Source organism: Idiotropiscis lumnitzeri, chromosome 9 (assembly GCF_059441095.1).
Source record: "Idiotropiscis lumnitzeri isolate Australia: NSW breed Sydney's pygmy pipehorse chromosome 9, RoL_Ilum_1.0, whole genome shotgun sequence".
Classification (NCBI taxonomy): domain Eukaryota; kingdom Metazoa; phylum Chordata; class Actinopteri; order Syngnathiformes; family Syngnathidae; genus Idiotropiscis; species Idiotropiscis lumnitzeri.
In genome coordinates this window covers 22,630,057-22,653,445 of record NC_142399.1, presented here as the reverse complement: position 1 = coordinate 22,653,445, position 23,389 = coordinate 22,630,057, and the positions used below count along the sequence as shown (strand labels likewise).

The following is a 23,389-nucleotide window of genomic DNA, read 5'->3' as shown; positions in this document are numbered from 1 at the left end:
GTTAGCGAATTGATTTCTTATTGCTAGGCGGGCCGTAACAGAAAATAATTGAGAAGCACTGCTTCAGAGGAACGCAATGTGAGGTGTGCGCTCCTGGCAGTGAACCCCAGGAAAGCCACTGGACCCGCCGAAATACCAGGGAAAGTCCTCAGAGCATGTGCCCACCAGCTATCACAAGTTTTTTGCATGATCTTCCACCGCTCAAGGAGTCATCCCCTCCTGCTTGAAAACTTCCACCATTAGTCCTTTCCTCAAAAATCACACACAATCCACCTGAATGACCATCGTCCTGTTGCTCTCACACCAGTCATAATGAAGTGCTTTGAGAGACTGGTTCTCCAGCACATCAGAGACTGCCTTCCTCCCACACTGGACCACTACCAGTTTGCATACCGAGCTAACAGATCCACTTTATCTTTATCTGATGATTTTCGTGCAGTACTTTTATGTGTAATGCACACACGCCAGATAAGTCATCGGTGACCAGCCAAAAAGTATTAAAAATTAGCTTGCTTTTTTTTATATCTCATTTTGAGGCATTTGGGGCCATGCAGACGTTTCATCAAATTTCTTCGACATGTTTCGCTTAACCGTGATTGGGGGAGACACAGGGGAGCCGATGTGGGACCACGGTAGCCAAACAGGCAACAGGCAGACGGGGGTTACACTGCAAAGATAGATTTTATGGTAGTTGGAATTGTGATGCTTAAGTTCTGAAGATGGCTAAATATCATTTATTTGTAAGCAACCAAAGGCATGCAGTTTCGCTCTTGTGTAAATACTCTGTGCCAGTACTAAGTACAGATCAATATCTGGCCATTGGACATGGCCTCACAGCGCCGAGGTTGTGGGTTCAATTCCGGCTCTGGCCTTACTGTGTGGAGTTTGCATGTTCTCCCCATGGCTGCTTGGGTTTCCTCTCACATTCCAAAAACATGCATGGCAGGTTGATTGGACACTCTAAATTGCATCTAGGTATGAGTGAGAGTGCGGATGGTTGGTTGTCTATGTGTGCCTTGCGATTGGGTGGAAACCAGTTCAGGGTGTACCCCGCCTACTACCCGAAGATAGTTGGGATAGGCTCGAGAAGCGGTACAGATAATAGATGGATGGGCATTTGGCCACTTTGAAACATCTTCCGTAATATCATCAGGATCAGAAAGTTCCTTTCTGTCCGAGCTTTTTAAAGTAGTTTTTACAGTCCTTTCCAATTAGTCCCCTAATGTACATGTTCCGACTTGCAGCACATGTTCCGACTTCCAGCACTGCCCGAGTGGCAGCCTGTTTCAGCAGCTCTGGCTCACCGTTGAGCCTTTTTTTGTGTGTTTTTACCTTGTTTTACCTTATTTTACCTCACCACAACAATGGACATCCAACTTGTGGTAGTTTAGATGCTGGTCCGTTGCGCGACTGTGTCCGGATCCATTGTGTACACCTGCGATCAGCTGTTAGTCAACCGTGCTAACTCCACGGCTACCGGATCGAGACCTGATATCCCTCATGAGCTCAGGAAGAAGAGACGGGGATGTCCTGCATGGGCTAAATGCCAGGCAAAGAGGAGACCATACCACCCCGACCTCCCATCTGTTTTTGAGAACGTTAGAGCCCTTCCCAATAAGATGGACGAGCTAACGGCGCTAACCCGGCATGATAGGGACTTCCGGGAGGCCTGCCTGCTGCTATTCAAGGGGTCGTAGCTAACAGAGCTAACGCCAGATGCCGTTGTATATTTGGACGGCTTCCAAATTCTACGTGCGGAGAGGATGTTGGAGAGTGGTAAGAAAAAGAAAGGGCTGGCTGTGTTTGTGAATGATAGATGGTGTAACCCTGGGCATATAACTGTTAAAGAGCAGCTCTGCAGTCAGGACATTGAGCTACTAGCTGTTAGCATAAGACTGTACTACCTCCCACAGGAGTTTAGTCATGTCATCGCGGTGGCGGTGTACGTCCCCTACTCTGTTAACAGTAATACAACCTGTGACGTTCTGATGGCAGATGTGAGCAGGCTACAAACACACACCAAAACACCCTGCTCCTCATCTCTGGTGACTTCACTCAAGCCTCTCCTCCTCTCTGTCCTCGTTCACTCAGTATGTCACCTGCCACACCAGAGACAATAACATACTGGACCATTTCTATGCCAACACCAAGCAGGCATTCACATCACTGTCCCTGCCCCCATTGGGCAAAGCTGGTCACAACCTGGTGGCTCTCCAGCCTGTGTATAAAACCCATGGTCCACAGGCAGCCAGCTGTAATGCTCACAGTTCAGAGATGGTCTGGAGAGGCCAAGGAGGCCTAAAAGGACTGTTTCAGCACAACTGTGTGTATTCAGTATTCAGCGAAGCCCATGTTGCGGGCATTAAAAGTCTAACGGACACTGTTACAGAATTAATTTCTGCATGGAGAACACCATGCCCACCAGGACAGTAAGGGGTATCTCCAAAAACAAACCCTGGCTCACACCGGACATTAAAGCTCTCTTGAAAGAGAAGAATAGTACTTTTGTGTCAGGCAACAAGGAGGAGCTGAAGATAGTGCAGCACCAGCTGAGAAGGAGGATCAAAGAGAAGAAAAGTTACTACAGGAAGAAGATGGAGGAACAAGTGCAGGAAATAATGCCAGGGTTGTCAGGAGGGGCCTGAAGACCATCTCAGGCCACGGACAACCTAAGTTCCAGACGGGGGGAACCTGCAGTGGGAAAATGAGTCAATCATATTTTTCAATAGGTTGGAACAGATGCCTGCACCGCACAGTCTCTCCTGATGCAGCCCCCGCAACCCCTCCTTTTCAACGTGTGTGTGTTGGCTGTATGGAATACTGTGTTGACGACATCAGCAGTGAAGCGGTTCTGACGATCAGCAAACTTGAGAGGTCTGATTTGCAATGCTGATGAAGCTGCAGAGGCAGACTAAAGAAAAAAATGCTTCCACTGCAAGTGTTATTTTGAAGTGTTTACTTTAAAATATATTGTTTACCTTAAAAGGAATTGTAACAATTCTGAAAATACACTTCTTTTTCCACCCTTTCAAATCGCTTGACTATTGTGTGATCAGGAAGATCATGTCAGGACAAACACAGGAGAAACTTGGTTATAATGCGTGTCTTTCTATAGGATGCAATATACACTACTACTGTACTTTCAGCCAAGGGTGTACTTAAACATCGACCAATGATGTATTTTGTTTACCATTACAGTATTCTTATTACAATACTTCTATCACTGTAGTATTTCTACCACTGCAGGATGTTCACTATTACAGTACTTTTATCATTGCAGTACTTTTATAATTACGGTATTTCCTATCATTGAGGTACTTTTACTATTACAATACTTTCATCATTGCAGTATTTTTCCATCGTTGCAGTACTTTTACCATTATAGTACTTTTATCATTGCAGTATATTTTATCATTGCAGTACTTTTACCATTACATTACTTTTATCATTGCAGTATTTTCTATCATTGCAGTACTTTCCTGTCATTTCAGTACTCTCACCATTACAGTACTTTTATCAGTGTAATATCTTTATCATTGCAGTATTTTCAATCATTCAGTAGTTTTTATCATTACAGTGTTTCCCCCTCTGTATAATGGACAGGCATTAGGAGTGTTTCCTTACACTTAGATACGTTTATACTGTGTATATTTGCATGCTTTTTATGAATGTCTGCTGCTAATGTTATACATTAACGGCTACATTACGCCGCCGACTCTGTGTGATCTATATCTTTGCTGCTGTAACACTTCAAATTTCCCCATTGTGGGATTAATAAAGGACATCTTTATCTTTATCTTTAAAATGTTCAGCACATGTTTGAAGCAACACATGTAGACATTAAAATGTCAGCAGTTTTCACTCTATCATCTTGTTTTCAATCGTGACGGTGAAATTAAACAACACCGCAACTCTGTGCTTTTTTTGTCAAAAATTTTCGTCTCTCAAATCCTACTCTTATGCCACTGGAATTACACCGTACTGTGGCTGTAATATGCACTTTGATAGAATTGCAACATGAAAACACACACTCTCTCTCACACACACACACACACAAACAGTTTTGCAATTCTCTTTGCAATGACACTGTGCGTGTGGCACAGTGTCATTGCAAAGAGAATTGCAAAACTGAAAAAAACATTGTCCATAAGGTTTTACCAAATCCAATCCTGTCCCTAATTTTTATTGTTATTACAAAATCTCAATTTAAGAACAGTTTCAGTAATAAAAATCACAATGACAACTTACTGTTGTAATATTGGCTACAGCCAGTATTTCTCGGTTTGCGACCAATTTTCTACAAAGGATAATGGTCAACAAAGAAATCCCACATAGCACCAGGTCAGGACACAGAAGGCGCAATACAGTCCAAGGCTTCTCCAGTGGAAGTCTGAAGAAAACACATATTCATTTGTAAATATTGTGTATCCAAATATTTTATTTTAAGCAACAGTATATGCAACATCAAAAATCAGTAATATTCTCATTATTTGACACAAAATAAATAAATATTTGCAAACAATGCTTTGACGTCGGTTCATTCTTACATTTGTAGACATTTTGCTCTCACGAAATGCCATGTAACAAAGCATGCTATGCTCAGCAATTTGTATTCTACTGTATATACAGTACAGTGGTCCCCCCTATTTGTGGCGTTGTTTTGATATTTTCATTTTTAAAACCCATTTTAAGAAACATTTCTATTCCTTAGCTTTCGACATGAGACTGTCACTTTTCTGCTGTTCTTCTGGTATCTTTTGTAAATGGGTTTATGTGTTTTAATTTGTGTTCTTATTACCTGCTAATTTATATTACACCATATGGAAAGCGCTTTGTGACAGCTCCATCTGTTGTGAAATGCACTATACAAATAGAATTGTATTGTATTTTCAGCGGTTGAAGTGAGCATGCATAGAGATGTGCATGTGAATTTTGATAATTTAGTTTTCTGCCATTATACCATATTAAGCTTTTTGACATTAAGGTTTTTCGGCCATTTTGACAACTTGTGCTTTGGAAAAAACATCACATAAAATAATTATATTAATTATAATACTAGCTGTTTGAGTAACAATTTAAGGTATTTTATTTGTTAAAAGTTTGTTCTGAGTATCTTTTAATGTACATTATGTATTGTAGCTCCTCTCCTGGCACCACCAGTCCACCGTGTCCCGTCCTTCCCCTCTGAGGCAGATAGGTGTGGGATAGGTGGTGTCCTTCAGTCAGAGCCTGTTGTCATCCCCTCTAGCACATCTAATAGCCGATATTTTACTCTTAGCTAATATCTTGAATTGTGTCACCACACGGCTCCTCTTCACTCGAGGGAAGCTGCTCTTGTTCATACTGTCTCAATCATCCTTAGACTCAGACTTGTCAACATTTTGAAACAGATTTAATACTTCCTGTACTGCAGGGGCGTCAAACTCCAGTCCTAGATTGCCGATTTCCTGCATCGCTCCTTACTGCAACATCAATCCATCCATCCATCCATTATCTTTACGGCTTCTCCTCACTAGGGTTGCGAGGGGTGCTGGAGCCTATCCCAGCTATCTTCGGGCAGTAGGCGGGGGACACCCTGAACTGGTTCCCAGCCAATCGCAGGGCACACAGAGACGAACAAGCATCCGCGCTCACACTCATACCTGGGGACAATTTAGAGTGTTCAATCGACCTGCCATGCATGTTTTTGGAATTTGGGAGGAAAGAGGAGTACCCGGAGGAAACCCACGCAGGCACGGGGAGAAGATGCAAACTCCACATAGGAAGGCCGGAGCCGGGATCGAACCCACGAACGCTAATGTCTCTCACTGTGAGGCCATCGTGCTAACCAGTCGGGCCACTTTGCCGCCTGCTGCAACACACCTGATTTAAATGCTCAGGATGGCTATAAAGCTCTTTGAGAGCTTGGTCATGAGCTGATCATTTTAATCAGATGTGTTGCAGCAGGGAGAGACGGAATGCGGACCAGAATTTTACACCTACGCTCTACTATACAACTTTTTTTATTGGCCATGATGACTTTTCTCCAAAATCAATGCCGCCTCTGAAAAGTGGTTGCTATGGAAACCCGCCGGTAAAGAGGGACTCACTAATATTTGAATGATTTTTAATACAATAAAATGCCAGAATGGGAAGAACTACATACACACAGGAAACGTTTAAAGGCCAGAAGCAACACCTGAAGCTTGGGAACTGTCTAAATGACGGCAGTGGTAGTTCTATCAACAACAAACAGCGCCCTTGTGGGGTTTACGGCTGCATTATTACAGCAGCAGGAAGAAAACGCAGAGAACAGACTTAGGCGTGCTCCGTAACGACAAATATAACGCAGTGAGTTGTAACAACCTAATGGCTTCGCTGCTCGTGAAGAACCTGTATATCTGGGCAGGATGACAGCACTGAAAGCTTGATGTAATGTCCTCTCTCCTCTTCTCCACAAATACGTGCAACCACACACATAAACACAATCCTGAAAAAATACCCCAAAATACTAACAATTGATAGACATTTTCTGAAGTAAAAGCTTCAATACCTGCTGTTGTGGAGGCTATGTCGATAGCAGTGTGTGTCAGTCTTGACTGTTAATCGGGTGGTTCAGATTTTTTATCTTACCGGAGCCGGGGGCGCCGGCCAGAGTGCCACTTCGCGGCCGGGTTGTTTGGAAGGGCAAATGGTGCAGGATGGCGGAATAAGGAGGAGGCAGGTGGCTGCTTTAAGCAATTTATCCAACAGCTTGTCAATTAACATCCAAATTCACAACAGTGTCCATTAAAGTCCATTACAATGTGTCCTTTTGGTTTGGTTTCCTGCCGTGGAGGCCACTAGGTGAAACGTCGAGTGGTTGGATGAGTCTTGTGTGTTTGGGTGTCCGTAGTTATGGATATATGTCAAACAGGGCTGGCAATAAGGATTATATATGGTCTGGAGATGTGTATGTGTGGACTCTCACATGGACGCACACTCGAGATTGGCACATTTTCAGCTCAGAGGAAAACACACGGATCAAATCACGAACGTCTATCGGCGGCACACTTTAACTTCGCCGTAACTGCTCCGACTGGTCGCACTCTCGCGCTCTCGCCCTGTCCCCCTCTCTCTCTCTCTCTCTCTCGACCGCGGCGCCAGAGCGATGAAGGACCCCGCCTAGCTGCCCGAACACTGCCTGCATAAAAATAAGGAAATATGAGTCTTTTGTACAGCCGCCCCCAAATGTATAACGTACATTTGAAACCAACAAAAGGCGATACTGTCCAAACCAGTTCAAGGAGGCCGCCCATCTTCAGCCGGAAGGGCAGGCAGGATGACCAGTCGAGCAACTGGCCGGGTGTAGATGCTGTTCTTGATCTTCACATCTGCGGACCTGACGTGACCATCAGGACTGAGGTGAACTTTAATGATGCGCCCAGTAGGCCAAAGGGCCCGAGGAAGCTGGGGGTCCACCACCATGACCGCAGAGCCCTCGGCGACGTCGGCTGGAGTTGACTGCCACTTCTGTCGGGACTGGAGTCCAGGTAGGTAAAGCCGGATGAAGCGGGTCCAGAAATGATCAGCGAGCAGCTGGGCGTGCTTCCACCGGCGGCGGCTGAGTAGTTCCTCCTTGGGGTAGACGACTTGAGGTAGGGAACCGTCAGGCCGCCCCATCAGCAGACAGTTGGGCGTCACAGGATCAGGGTCACTGACGTCCGAGGGAACGTAGCCAAGGGGTTTAGAGTTGAGGATTCCTTCGACCTCGATGAGGACGGTGCGGAGGACCTCTTCTTGTAAGGGTTGCGCTCCAACGGTGGTGTATAGGGCCGTCTTAACAGAGCGAATCTCTCGCTCCCACGCACCTCCAAAGTGGGGAGAACCAGGCGGGTTGAAGTGGAAATGGATCTTAAAGGGGCTTAGAAGTGTCTGGAGGGCCGGTGACATTGCTGCAAAGGCCTCATGCAGTTCTCTTTCTCCGCCTTTAAAGTTAGTCCCTTGGTCTGAGTATAGTTCGGCTGGGGTTCCTCTCCGAGCTATGAAGCGACGGAGGGCCATAAGGAAGGAGTCGGTGTCAATTGCTGACAGGAGGTCTAGGTGAACTGCTCGGACTGTGAGGCATTTAAACAGGATGCCCCATCTCTTCTCTAAGCGCCGCCCCACTTTGACACCGAATGGACCAAAGCAGTCAACTCCGGTGGAGTAGAACGCCGGTTTGTGGAGACGAAGCCGGGCTGCTGGTAGGTCAGCCATTTTGGGCACAGTCGGTTTGGCTCTACACAGGTTCTCTGAAAGCGACGGATGGCTTCACTGCCTCGCAGGATCCAGTACGTGCGGCGAATCTCAGCAAAGACACGTTCTGGGCCCGCGTGTTTCAAGCGACAGTCAAAGTCCTGGATGAGAAGGCGGGTCACGGGATGTGATGGGTCAAGCACCAATGGGTGTTGGTTATCGTAGGCCAGATCCTCCGCACGTCGTAGGCGACCACCAACTCGGATGAGCTCTATCGTGTGATCGAACTCTGGAGACAGGTTAAGAAGACGACTACTGTGGGCGACAGGCTTACCTGCCTTGAGAAGGCGGAGTTCTTCAGGGAAGCTGTCTTGTTGGGCCCTCCTTAGAAGGAGTCTTTCAGCTTGGCGGTAGACCTCAGCGCTGATGCACACGTTATCTGTGGCCGCCCCATGAAGCGTCTGGGCGGTGGCTTGGACTAGATCCTTCCACGTGTTCTATTGGAGCAAGTCTGTGGAGACTGGATCGGAGGCTAAACTTGTCATGCCACAGAACGTTTGCTTGCGGAGCTCAGTGGGATCTGGTGGATCGGCCGAGAGACCAATTGGATCTGTTGGCCACTGATCTGGGTTCATGAGAAGGAAGGGAGGACCTTGGCACCAACGATTGGGACGCACCAGGTCCTGCAGTGACCTTGCCACGGGTGATGTCATCCGCAGGGTTCTGCGGGGAATCAACATAGCGCCAGCGGTGCTGAGAGGTAAGTTCGTGGATCTCGGCCACACGAGTGCCGACGAAGACTTTGAAGCGGCATGATTCTGATTGCAACCAAGTCAGCACAGTGGTCGAGTCAGTCCACATGACAGTCTCACTAATCTCCAGAGTGAGTTCTTCATCCAGGAGCTTGGCAATCTGAGCTCCTGTTAGTGCGCCGCACAGCTCCAGTCTTGGCATTGAGTGCAAGCGTCTTGGGGAAACCCTGGATCGAGCCATCACAAAAGCTAAGTGGGCTGAGCCATCATCTGCCACCGTCCTGAGGTAAGCCACTGCCCCATAAGCTTGCTCAGATGCATCACAGAAGATGTGCAGCTCTCTTTTCTTGACTGGCGCATGAACTCTCTTTGGTAGGTATGGACGGGGGAAGTGCACTTCTGGCAGGAAACGCAGCTCTTCTTCCCAATTCTTCCACTGTTGAAGGAGGTCGGGAGGAAGCCGAGGGTCATCCCATTCTCTTGGCTTGTCCCATAGGTTCCTCACAAGCATCTTGGCTCGGGTGGTGAATGGCAGGATGAAGCCTAAAGGATCGTACTGGCTGGCGAGTACCTTGTAGATGTTGCGCATGGTGAGCTCACCATATTGCACAGGCCGGTGTTTGTAGCCCATCAAGTCAGTGGAAAAGTGCCAACTGAGGCCAAGAGTTGACTCAGGACTGTCAGCTTTGTTATGTGTGAGCCAGAGGTCCGCGCTGTCAGACCTAGCATCTTCTGGAAGGTGGTTAATGACTCTGGGTTCGTTACTGGCCCACTGACGCAGAACAAGTCCAGCAGACGACAGCAGGGATCTGAGCTTGTCCACCAGGTCTCTTGCTGCTGTGGTGGAGGCAAGACTTTGGAGGCAGTTGTCAACGTAAAAGCATCGTTCAATGGAGGTCCTTACCTCATCACCAGGCTGGCTGTGATCCCTTGCGTGGCGTTGCAGGGCAAACGCAGCACAGCAGGGGCTGCAGGTGCTGCCGAACGGGAGTACTTGCCACTCGTATACTGACACCGGGTCCTCTGGCCGCAGGTCACGCCACACAAAGCGCAGGAGGGGGCGGTCCTCGGGCAGGAGACGAACTTGGTGGAACATAGACTTGATGTCTCCACTAACAGCCACAGGGTGCTCACGGAATCTGAGGAGGACCCCTAACAGCGATGCCCCTAAGCTGGGCCCAGGTAGGAGGTAATCATTCAAGTTCTGGCCTTTATGCTGGAATGAGCAGTTGAACACCAGTCAATGTTTTCCATTGTGGCTAACGAGATGGTGGGGAATGTACCATGACTCGCCCCCTTGGTTCACGTCTGGCTGGTTGATCTTGACAACCGATCCGGTTCGGATCAACTTCTCCATCTCTGCCCAGTACACCTCAGTCTTCTCGGGGTCCTTGTAGAGCAGGGGTGTCAAGATCCAGTCCTGGAGGGCCGCTTTCCTGCATGCTTTCAATCTCTCCCGGCTGCAACCCACCTGATTCAAATGATCAGCTCATCAGCAAGCTCTGAAGAAGCCTGATAAGTATCCTGCTCATTTGAATCAGGTGGGTTGCAGCTGGGAGAGATGGAAAACATGCAGGACACCGGCCCTCGAGGACTGGAGTTTGACACCCCTGTTGTAGAGTCTCCTTTCTACTCCTCTCAAGGTGGGCATGACGGCATTGATGGTTGCGTGAAGTCGTGGCATGTCTCTGCAACGCAGTAACGGAGTAGCATAGCGTAGTACACCATCGACTTCCACACGTGTGGTTTTATCCTCCAATTGGCTGATGGCCATGTTATCCTGCTTTGAGCGTGTCACTGCTTTGTCTCTTTGAAGGGGGATGATGTCTGTCCGCCACAGTCGCTCTACATGCTTTATCAAGTCGCTCACTTGAGGTGACACAGAGCCAAATAGGCACTGTTGAGGGTCGGTCGACAGGCAGATGACACTTGAGGGGCCTTGGAGTGTCCAGCCCAGCCGGGTGTGGACAGCAGCAGGACTGCCAGGAGGTCCCATGCGCACCGGCGCAGTGGGAGTGACAAGGTGTGGATGGTCGCTGCCGATGAGCAGCAGCGGTTTGACATCCTGGAAAGCCTGAAGGGGGACGCCTGACAGGTGTCGATATTTTCTCTGGTGCAATTCTATGGGATAAGTCTGGTCTGCTAAATCGATAGGACCTGCAGTGAAGGCGTTGCTGACACGATATCGAGTCCGTGGCCTAGCCCTGGGTGAAATCATGATGGACACGCGACTGCCTTGAACGTTTTGAACATCCGGTCTGATTGTGCGTAGTGGCAGGCTTTCAGGGGGGCCTTGCAGACCTAACTTCTGGGCGGCAATCGGCAGTAACATGGTTCTTTCTGACCCATCATCTAGCACAGCGTAGGTCTCGAGGGTGCGATTAGCATGGTGTAGGGACACAGGGACAACTTTAAGCAGGGTCCTTCCGCCCACTGTGGGCCTGCCAAGGTATAACACATCTTGTGGTGAAACGGCTGGAGTTGCTCCTCTTCTTTCCCCTGTGTTGATGTCATGCAAGACACGTAGGTGACGACCTTGGCAGAGCAGCGGACAAGCCTTCTTTAGGTTGCATTGCGCCGCTCGATGGGAACGAGCACAGCGCCAACACCGTTTGTTGGACTTAATCCACTCAGTGAGCTGGTATTTGTTGAGTTGGCTGACGGCTCCACACTGGCTGAGGTGGTGTTCGAGGCTGTCACAGAAGGCGCAACGTGGTGGAGGTTTGGCTTCGGCAGGGGAAGTACTTGGTGGCGGCGCCTCCTTTGGTGTGTTATCTGAGCCATGGAGCACTGTTACGGGGCGCTGGGGTGGCCGTTTGTCATACTTGGAGATTTTCTCCTTGTCTTTGTTCTTGGTTGGGTTTAGCTGGCCGTCTAGGTCTTGACACCAAGACTCATACTTGAGCCATTGGGCGAGGTCGTCAAGGGTGTAGCTATTGCCGCGCCGAGCGAACATGCATCTGCGAAACTCAGCTCGCTGCTCTGGGGGTAGCTTACTAATTAAGCGGGCAACGTGAGATCCGCACTGCAGCTCCACTTCTCCATCTGGGCCAAGCGTCTTCAGCATCCCTACCAGTGCCTGGATTTGCAGGGCAAATCTTTCAAAGGCAGCATAGTCTCCTCTTCGGACATCGGGAGAGTCCATCACTTAGGCAATCTTCTTCAAGGCTAACTGGTGGGGCTGTCCAAACTTTTCATTCAGAGCCGCCATGGTGTCTGTAAAGGGAGTCTGGGAGTGGAGGTAAGCATCAGCGATTAGTTTAGCTTCCTCCAACTTGAGGTGGTTTATCAGCACTTGATACCTGAACAGTTCAGAACTGTCGGCTGGTAACAAGTTCTCCAAGGCAATCTTAAGGTGAGCAAACTCACCAGGGTCTCTGTGATTGAGATCAGGAATGGTTGGACGGGGCCCATGGTATACTACATTCACGTTTGTGCTCTGATTCGAGGGCGAGGCATAAATTGAGGACTGCTTGGGCATATAGGCAGAATATTGCAACGGTGGGGGACAAGGACCTTGCATAGCGCGGCTTGGTGGGAGGTGAAGAGGCACTTCATGAGGTGTGGAGGTCAACCTCGGTGTTGATGTAGCCCCACCGGGCCATGCAGGAGGCTGACTCAGGTTAGCCTGGTGGGCGTGGGTTGAGTAATCTACCCTGGGTTGATTATGGGTAGGAGCCGACGAAGTCTCGTGCTTCGGCACTTGAAGTTCTCCCATTAATCGGCTGAGGCATTCACCTGTAGGTTGATTCATGTCCTCCCAGACACACGGTGGTGGCGGTAGGGGCCAATCCTCATCCGCCTCTTCTGGTGGCTTAAGATGATGACTAGGGACTCTGTTGGATGGTTGGGGGACACATGTGGCCTGAACCAATTGCTGGATATTTGCACTGACTGCCTTTAACTCATGGAGGTCGGCCATCATACGCTGTTGGAACTGTTGGAGCAGGTGTCGTTCCCGTTGGATTTCCTGTAACTCCATTCCGGAGACCAAGACTTCGTGGGTAGCAGGGCTCGAGGTATGGAGAGAGTTAGAGGGATCACAAACTCCCCCAGGTTCCCTGTATGTACGCATCAGTTGGGCTAGCTGTTCCTCAGGCGTGTAGGAGGCACTGTTTTGCTGGAGAACGGCATCCCGACTCGGCTGCGTACGGGAGGGGGTGGAACACTGGGAGGAAAGGGGTCTCATCTCGGCCACTCCCTTGGAGGTCGTCTGCCCATACAATTGAGATCCAAGGCCATCTAGATTGGTCTCATAGTCTTCGTAGCGGAGGGGGGGTGCCTGTGGCGGCGGGGACGTGCACCATATGCTTCATACTGGGGAACATCCATCCTATCAGGCTCGAGTTTGATATACTATCCGGCTCGAAGGACCATCAATGTTGTGGAGGCTATGTCGATAGCAGTGTGTGTCAGTCTTGACTGTTAATCGGGTGGTTCAGATTTTTTATCTTACCGGAGCCGGGGGCGCCGGCCAGAGCGCCACTTCGCGGCCGGGTTGTTTGGAAGGGCAAATGGTGCAGGATGGCGGAATAAGGAGGAGGCAGGTGGCTGCTTTAAGCAATTTATCCAACAGCTTGGCAATTAACATCCAAATTCACAACAGTGTCCATTAAAGTCCATTACAATGTGTCCTTTTGGTTTGGTTTCCTGCCGTGGAGGCCACTAGGTGAAACGTCGAGTGGTTGGATGAGTCTTGTGTGTTTGGGTGTCCGTAGTTATGGATATATGTCAAACAGGGCTGGCAATAAGGATTATATATGGCCTGGAGATGTGTATGTGTGGTCTCTCACATGGACGCACACTCGAGATTGGCACAGTTTCAGCTCAGAGGAAAACACACGGATCAAATCACGAACGTCTATCGGCGGCACACTTTAACTTCGCCGTAACTGCTCCGACTGGTCGCACTCTCGCGCTCTCGCCCTGTCCCCCTCTCTCTCTCTCTCTCTCTCGACCGCGGCGCCAGAGCGATGAAGGACCCCGCCTAGCTGCCCGAACACTGCCTGCATAAAAATAAGGAAATATGAGTCTTTTGTACACCTGCAATACAGGAAAAGGGCAATGCATTATGAGATTTTACCGGAAATATGTCACACCACTCTGTGCACAGATTCCATAAACCTCCCAAAAACATTTTCCATGAGAAAAAAAAATCTTTAAAAATATTTGGAAATGATCTGGGAATGATTGAATCCGTGGGTGCTGAATACCAAGTCTGTGGGGGTCCACTATATACTGTACATTTGGGTTTTGTAGAAGTAATCGACATTCACACCATTTACTTGAGAGCAATCAGACAACTTTAAAAAAAATTAATATAGATTATTCTGACATACCTGGACAGTCCGATATGTCTGGTTATGATATCCAACCGCGAACAGTTGTCAGCAATAGCAATGTTTAGAGGAAGATAGGTGTATAGTACTGTCTGGAAGCAGACATGAGCAAATATAAAAAGTAGACTGGTACAGAATATTGCTCTGATGAAATGGCCTGTATGTCCTGAAAGATAAAGACAAAACATAAAGAGTGTATACATATTAAATTGACGATTTTTTTTCTAAGATAGCATACAGTATTCAGTGCGTTTGCCGGCCCAGTTGATGCTTCGGCATTTTTTTTCTTGATATTGGTATTTTGGTGGTTTATTTTACGAACTCCTGCTGCTGTATGAACACGAGTCTTTGTTAGACTTGCAGTGGGGTGTTAGACATACAGGTACGTTCGAGCACAGTTGGGAGAAGATATTGCATGCTGACATCCTGGTTTTCTGTGTCTACGCGCTCCCACCATGGTGGAAGCGACGCCTTGCCAAATACAGTGACCAGCTGAAAAGGGAGCTAAAACACGCTTCGTCCCCTGGTCGTTCCTGAATGCACGAATGTACTCTGTTGTGGCTCACCTCTTGGTTTCACTTATGTCGTAATATTTTGCATTCTGTGGCTAAAAATTATGTGAAGCCCTTTCTTTCCCAGAAGCACTTTGAAACAATAATCCATGCCTTTGTTACATCTATGTTAGATTACTGTAATGCACTTTACTTTGGAGTCAGCCAGCCCTCCTCCCTCAAGCACCTCCAACTGGTGCAAAATGCTACTGCTCGTCTTTTAACTGGAGCTTAGAAGATGGATCACATTACCCCAATCATGGCCTCTCTTCAATGACTCCCAGTGCACTTTTGAGTTTGCTTTAAGATACTTTTGTTCGTCTACAAATCTTTAAATGGCCTCGTCCCAGTGTACCTCTCCAAGCTCTTCCACCCATATGCACCCGCCTGCTGCCTCAGGTCTGCAGACCAAATGCTGCTGGGGGTGCCAAGGACTAAGCGCAGCTTCAGGGGAGATCGTGCTTTTTCTGTTGCCGGTCCATCCCTATGGAATGACCTCCCATCGAATGTTAGGCAAGCCCCTTCTCTGCCCACTTTTAAAAGTACTTTGAAGACACATTCTTATTCTTTAGCTTTTGACTCAACATGAGACTGTCGCTGTTCTGCTGTTCTTCTGGTATCTATTGTAAAGTTGAATTGTATTGTATGTGTTTGTATAAAAAATGTGCAGATTCAAGATGTCTAGATAATTCAAATAAGAGGGTGGCGCATGATTTACACACCTATTACTCAAGTTGTCTCCCCACCGACATTCATGCCGCCCCGATAATCCCCTCCTTGAAATCCGACCTTAAAACCTAACCAATACTCTAAACTATATTAACCACAGCTTTGTACTACCACACACTTATTTTCTCATGTGTCGCAATCATGTTTTGTTGCATTGTGTTAATACTGTCATACTACAGGCTGCTTTGTTGTTTTTTTTCCTTTAACATAAAACATGTACGACATCTCAATGGTCTCTGTAACAAAGTTCTCGGCTTGCAACTGTCCCAGGCAGCCTCCCAACTGCCCCCTCATCCCATCCCAAGAGGCCTTCCAGGTTATCATGGGTGTCCCGGGTCGCGGTGTCTTACCTCTGATGGTGTGTTTGTTGGGACACAGAAACCATGGCAGCAACAAGAGGTACACGAAGTATACCAGGGACAGTACATTGTAGCGAAGAAGACAAGCTGCAAAAACACAAATTAGTTGAGTTACCTAACAGCATCATTCCAATCAATAAAGCACAAGGATATTTGCAGGGGATACGCACTGGACAGGAGAACATGCAAACTCCACACGGGTAGGAAATATATATATATATATATATATATATATATATATATATATACTGGTTAGCACGATGGCCTCACAGAGACAACATCTGGCGTGGGTTCGATCCCGGCTCCGGCCATCCTGTGTGGAGTTTGCATGTTCTCCCCGTGCTTGCGTGGGTTTCCTCCGGTACTCCGGTTTCCTCCCACATTCCAAAAACATGCATGGCAAGCCGATTGAACCCTCTAAATTGCCCCTAGGTATGAGTGTGAGCGCGGATGGTTGTTCGTCTCTGTGTGCCCTGCAATTGGCTGGCAACCAGTTCAGGGTGTCCCTCGCCTACTGCCCGAAGATGGCTGGGATAGGCTCCAGCATCCCCCGCGACCCTAGTGAGGAGAAGCGGTACCGAAGATGGATGGATGGATATATATATATATATATATATATATATATATATATATATACTACGAGTGAAAATGTTTTTTTTTTTCAAGGGATTGCTAACGAGGCATCTTTTAAAACTAGCACAGTAAACAAATAAAACATTGTTGATTTTGCCAAGCCGGTACATATGTGTACAAAGTTTCATGAGTTTTTGCGCTTATTTAAACCGCCAGAATCAGCATTGTTTTACTGGCAAAACTAAAAATCTAAAATTTAGTATTTTGGCGTCACTTTTCTGTACACTTTTCAAGCAAATCTGAGAAAGCCTTTGTTAACCTGCAAGGGGAAAAACATCAAATAATGAAATATTTACTTCCTTTAGGCAGAGGGTGGCGCTAGCATTACAATGAAAAATAAGTTTGTAGATGTCTTAAGGCCTGTACTATGATCAAATGTGAGAAATCTTTGGAATAAATTATGTGGTTCAAGTTACAGCACTTTTTGTTGTGTCAAAGTGACGTTAAACTTTGATGCGAATTCAAAATTCTAAATGGCCTACTTGTGCAAGTTAGGTTATGGCTTCAAGAGACTTTTTTTTAAGTCCAAGCTTTGTAGCGCCAAGTGAAACGTACAACAAAAACTATTGATGATTTCGCCAAGCCTAATTTGTATGTAAAGATTCATGAGGTTTCAAAATCAGCGCAAACACATAATGCTAGTGCATAGTTTAGAAGACCGTGCGTGCACTCTGAACTGGAGGTGTCATGTGATTATATCTGCCAATAAGAAGACAAGTTTGAACTAGAGCTGCGAGCAGCTATAAAGCTGGCACATTGCTCGATTGAACACTCTAAATTACCCCTAGGTATGAGTCTGAGCGCGGATCGTTGTTCGTCTCTGTGTGCCCTGCAATTGGCTGGCAACCAATTCAGGGTGTCCCCCGCCTACTGCCCGAAGATAGCTGGGATAGGCTCTAGCACCCCCCGTGACCCTAGTGAGGAGAAGCAGTACAGATGATGGATGGCTGCTCGACGCGGCTGGAATCCACACTATCCGGTAACACCTCTGGGATATTGAAAGTGTTTGTCAACTCTGCAATATGTACTGTAATCCAATGTCGATTTAGTCCACAAGCTTAAAGTAATCAGCAGTGAACGTATAATTATAGTTTAAGGAAAGGGCACGGCACTCTGCTACGTCTGCCCCTGAGGCGGGCCGATGACCGTCATGCGGGTGACCTCGGAGGGAGCCTTTGCTACAACTCTCATTCAAGTGAATGACAGAAGTGCGTATGCTCATGATTATTAGTACTTTTGTTCTGTAAACTTCAATATTTATTAAAAATAAAATATGGTGACTCCCACACCGCCGACTTATTTATCTACTCTACAGGAATGATGCTGGCTCCGGCATCTGCTGGTTATAATACCAGGAGCGCTAGTCTATGATTGATCATATCTGAGATTTTCGATGTAGACCGATAAAATCCGATCCTTTTTTTTTTGTTTTTTTTTTTTTAACTGATCGGATATCGGACCACAATCCCATTGAAATATTGCATCGGACAGCCCTTATGTCATGACCCGTGTCAGTCATGGCAGGGTTTTTGTTGTTGTTTTCGCGTCTCCCATGCCTTTTGTTGTTGTTTTGGTTTCTGTCAGCTGAGTAGGGGCGTTTCCCCTCAGCACTCCGTCCCCACCAGCCACGCACCTGTTCCCCGTTAGCCTCACACACCTGATGCCCATCTGCTCCCCTAATTACTGGACTATATGAACACCTCACTCCAACAACTCATTGTCGGTGCATTGCTCCGTTTGGACTGTCACGACCGCTCCCTGATCTCGTTCACGCTCATGTTCTCGCTCTCGCTCTCGCTCTCGCTCTCGCTCTCGCTCTCGCTCTCGCTCTCGCTCTCGCTCCCGCTCTCGCTCCCGCTCCCGCTCCCGCTCCCGCTCCCGCTCCCGCTCCCGCTCTTGCTCCCGCTCTTGTCCCTAGTTTTTGTCACTGTCTTTGTTCCTCGGTTTTTTGTTCTGTTTAGTCACGTTTAGTTCGTCTTTGTTATTTTGCACCCTGCCACGTTTGTTAGTCCTAGTACCTTGTTTGCCTTTTGGTTTTGTTTTGTTAAATAAATTCCCTTTAAGTTACCCTTATCCCCGCTTCCTCGCATTTTGGGTCCACCCCCTCCTCGCCGACCGGCGATCCTTGACACCTTTAAAGCCATTAAAGCTAATTTGAGCAAATTTGTTATTTCAGAAGTGTGTGTCAAACCAGTAGGCCTTTGCATTAATCTGTACTTGAGAAATTTCTGTCACTTTCAAAAAAGTTAGTTACCCCTGATCTCAAGTCTTAAATATAGTATGAAGATGCAAAATATGAAACAATCACTAAAACTTAACCTGTCATGAATAAACGGAGACAGTATGTTCCAGTCAGGGCCTTCACAACTCGCCTCATGTTGTAACGGGTCATCACTCAAAAAGGCTTTGTGTTGGACCCCGGTCGCAGTTCGGAGTCACTGTTTTATATACACACTCAAGCATGAATTACAACAGATATTTGGCTTTAATCTGTCAAACTGCTTGTACACAAATAACAGTTGATTTATTTAAAAAAAAATAAACAATAAAGAATCTGCAAAAATTCAGATTTTGTGAAATAATTTTTGGTGTTAGAAGTGCAAAAGAATATACTGAGACCCTGACAACTACTGTTATTTTTGCTTCCTCTCATGGGATACAAAAGAATTTCTGCCTTCGTACAGTTAAGGTGTATTAACAGTTCAAAACAATTGCATTTCCTCTTCAAGAAATGTTTGGGTTTTTTGTCATTTTTTGAAGTTTTATATGCAATACACTTTAATTAAATTATTTAAGTACTTCTTTAGCTTCTACATTCAAGCGCAGTTAATGTTCAATTTGCTGATTATTATCATGTCTTATGATATTATTATTATTATTATTATTACATTTATGCTTTTTTAAAAAAAAAACTGTCTCTTTCTGATGAACACTTAGGCCTACTACCCTTCTATTTCATGTTGGTCATGACCTAGGTACTTGGAGAACTAAATTTTTTTTCAGCTGGATCGTGCAGTAAAAGTTTAACAATAACTGGTGTGGGATATTCCATGTTGTAAAATTACATTTTCACATGGTTGGGGATGATAGCTACTTGGTGGTCGGAAAGTCACTGTGCGCTTAATTCTTCTGTTATTAACAAAAATATTTAAACGTAGAATTCAAAAGGTAGCCTCCATAGAATTGTAGTCAAACTTCTGGTAATAAACGTCAGTGCAGAGGGAATTTCCGAAAACCAAAAAAGGTGTGCTCGCGTAGGTTGGGAACGCACATATTTTATGTTGTTTCTGTCCACCGCAAGGTAAATACCTGACGTTTCATTCCACAGCACATCCACATTCCATGTAAATTTGTGTGGTTTCTTTGGACTATCACGCACGTATTAAATGTGAAAGTCTGAACATTTTCCAAACCACTGATTGCAACGCATCTCCTTGACCAGAACTTAACATATCTCACTATCACCAACTTGATCGATATGTTTTTCTTGAAATAACTTGACCTCCACGTTTGCTACGGGGGTCCGATCTGTTTGTTACTTGAAAATAAAACAAATTGTTAAGCAAACGGTACGCCATAAAACATAACGTTGGTATTGTATTTCACTTTCAGTAACGTTTCCATGTAGAAAAGAAAAAAAGTTGTTAGCCACGCGACATTACGTCAGTTTTCGTTCAGGGTCTTGGAAACTACTGTACGTGGAACAATTGTCGCGAATGATTTAATGAATTAAAAAGTCAAATGCCGACGGCTTACCTGTTAACAAGACGACTGGTAGAAAAAAGCAGTAGATGAACCAAACAATCAATTGGAGATCCATATCCAAGGAGGTCGGTACAAATCCCGATCGTAGTGATGTTTCAATTAATTTTTCACATATCTCAAGACCAACTACTGAAAACTTGCAACATTATTCAAGAACGAAATAGTTCGATTTAATTTACTAGTGTACTGCCGGACAACACTGAAGCATAGTCCTCTCGTTTCAAAATGCTATGTAGAGGAAAGTCTAAAAAGAGGAAAGCGACTCATTCCACTGGTTCTGACGGCAAGGAAAAGGTTGAGTTGCATGTCTTCCGTTGGAAGGGGGCCCAGTCTAAGTAATGTGGATGGAAAAAGTGATTCATAGGCAAGTGGGTGTCTGAAGGACGTACATAGAGCAATAATTCGTAGTTGCTGGACACCTCCCCTCTGAAAATGACTGTGCGTTTCCTCTGCGGTTCGTGCAAACAACGTTTGTAAAGAATATGCTTTGTAAAACAAATTATCCTAAAGTTTGCTGTAACTTCTGTCTTTGAGCTTTGTGTGGTTCGCTTTAAATGGGATTCCCACGCAAACAACAATTTTAACACTAAGTAGTAAGGACCTTTGATTGCCTAAACATACTGCTACTCTTGAATGGATGCCCCACCTGTTGCTTCAGTTTGCAAGTTAATAGCACGCTTGAACTGTTCAAACCCATTGGCCCTTTGCAGGGGAGAATCCTAAGGACCCCCTTATGTATACAATTAAACGTAAATGTCATTTGCACCTCCAAAATGTCATGAGATTGTTTTATTATTATAACTAATTGTTTAAGATCTGTTCAATAAAAAGTAAGAAAACCAAATTCAATAACAATACATTTTATATTGATTCATGGTTGCCACCTGGCGGTAACAAGGATGGTAACAGAGAAGAGCTCGTTTACAAATGCAGTTATTGCAGCTGACGTGGTGATTTGTGTCGTAAAATAAATAAGCAGACATAAGAGGAATTATTTTCAAAATATGTTGTATATCATTGGCAGCATAACATAATTGTGCATGTCATTTTTCAATAATTTTGAATATCAAGAAAAAAACGTATTTTTTTCATTTATTTATTTTTATTTATTTATTATACAAAAACTTCAACCAAATGTGTGAATATGTAAGCAAAGGAAAAATGTCCCAATAAAAATACCGATGTTTTTTGTCTTGTTTATGCAATTGTGCTATGTGGCGGGAAAGCGATCATGGAGTCATTCAACCTAATGTGTTAAGAGTGTGTGTGTAGCACAGTGGACCCAACAAAATTGACAGAGGCAGAGATCAAACAAATTAGAGATTTATTGAAATAAGGGAGCACGTCAGACGTGATTCAGACAAACACACCAAAAAACAACACTAAACGAAAACGAGCTGCGGTACACCGAATAAACTAACTAAGGGGAATGGGTGGAACAAGAGGAGCGAGCCGCCAAAAACAGGACTAACTAAATAATTGAGAAAAACGAAGCGAATACTAGTAAGAGAAAAGGAAATACACAGCCACATGGGAACACTAATACAGTGAACCCTCGCTACTTCACGGTTCACCTTTCGCGGGTTGAGTGCTTCGCGGGTCTAAAAAAAATTCGGGGGCATTGTAGTTTCGCCGAGCGGCACGACGGGGCGCTGGAGCGGTTAGACGGCCGGCGTGCGCCGAAGAAGAGCGTGGGCGAAGAGGAGAGTGGACGAAGAAGAGCACGTTCCCCCGGGCACGGTTTGGGGTTTCGCGCGGTTCGGACCGTACCAGAGCTTCGGCCAGCGTGCGTGGCAGTTAAGCCGAAGAGGAACAACTTCCGCCCGGGCAATAGCGGGGCGACATTTCGCTCCGTTCGGGACCGTGCGAGAGCTCCGGAGGAGACCGGCCGGCGTGCGCGGCAGTTAAGCCGAAGAGGAACAACTTCCGCCCGGGCATGAGCGGAGCGCGAGGCTGTCAGTTATGAATGAATAAATAAATAAATGAAGAATGCCACCTTTCATTTCACAGGGCACACCAGACGGCGTACCAGCAGGTAAAAGTCGAAGTAATAAAATAAATACAAAAAGAAGTAATTGAATAAATACAAAAATAATGGCTGGGGAATAAAAAAATAATAAGTTTTAATAATAATTTGTTTTGTTTTTTTGTTATAACATGAATTTCACTCTCTCTCTCTCTACCCGTATATATATATATATATATATGTATATATATATATATATACATATATATATATATATATTTTTTTTTTTTTTAAGCATTTTTGAAGGTGCGCCGCTACTTCGCGGATTTTCAGTTTTCGCGGGTGGTCTCGGTCCCCATTAACCGCGATAACCGAGGGTTCACTGTAGTACGAGATCGAAAACTAACCTACACAAGGTTAGAAAACTAGAGTGAATAACAAGAGCCAGGAATTACTTACGTGGAAAGATTTGCGCGATACTGGAGTATCACGAGAACAATGTGTGCAGGGAAATGGCAACAAGAAACAATATTCCGGCGACTACCTCCTCTGTCTCTAGCATTTAAGAAGCCAACTAACGATGATGACCATTAGGTGTGCGCTGGAGACTGCACCCGCCAGACATGATGGGCTCGCCACAGATGACAGTGGATAGAAGGGACAGAGACAGCCGCCTCCTGCGAGGGAAACAGCGGGGGCTGGAACCCATAAGCTGACTTGAATGGCGACATACCAGTGGCTGACGAGGGAGTTGTGGGCATACTCAACCCAAGGGAGGTGGGAGGACCAGGATGATGGGTGACGATGGCACACAACAGCGCAAAGCAGCTTCCAGGTCCTGGTTCGCCCGCTCTGTCTGACCATTGGACTGGGGATGAAAACCAGAATAAAGGTTAGGTGATGCCCCTAAGGCCTTGCAGAATGCCCTCCAGACATGGGAAGTAAACTGAGGCCCCTGGCCGAAACCAAATCGCTCAGGATGCCATGGAGGCAGAAAACGTTCTTCACAAGAAGATCAGCAGTCTCTAAGGCCGAAGGGAACTTGGGAAGAGCGATGAAGTGGGCCATCTTGGAAAACCTATCCACCACTGTGAGGACG

The 23,389-nt window shown here is 46.2% G+C and overlaps 1 protein-coding gene across 1 annotated transcript in view; it reads right to left on the bottom strand.

Annotated features, from left to right (window-relative positions):
- Window positions 1-20,672, bottom strand: part of piezo1 (piezo type mechanosensitive ion channel component 1 (Er blood group)) — a 304,639-nt gene extending 283,967 nt beyond the window's left edge. The window contains exons 1-4 of the mRNA XM_088304108.1: window positions 20,316-20,672; window positions 15,918-16,013; window positions 14,288-14,453; window positions 4,249-4,390 (exon numbers count right to left, since the gene is read on the bottom strand). Coding sequence (XP_088160234.1) covers window positions 4,249-4,390; window positions 14,288-14,453; window positions 15,918-16,013; window positions 20,316-20,379 — 468 coding nt within the window. The 5' untranslated portion in view covers window positions 20,380-20,672. The remainder of the gene's footprint in view (window positions 1-4,248; window positions 4,391-14,287; window positions 14,454-15,917; window positions 16,014-20,315) is intronic.
- Between the last annotated feature and the right edge of the window lie 2,717 nt (window positions 20,673-23,389).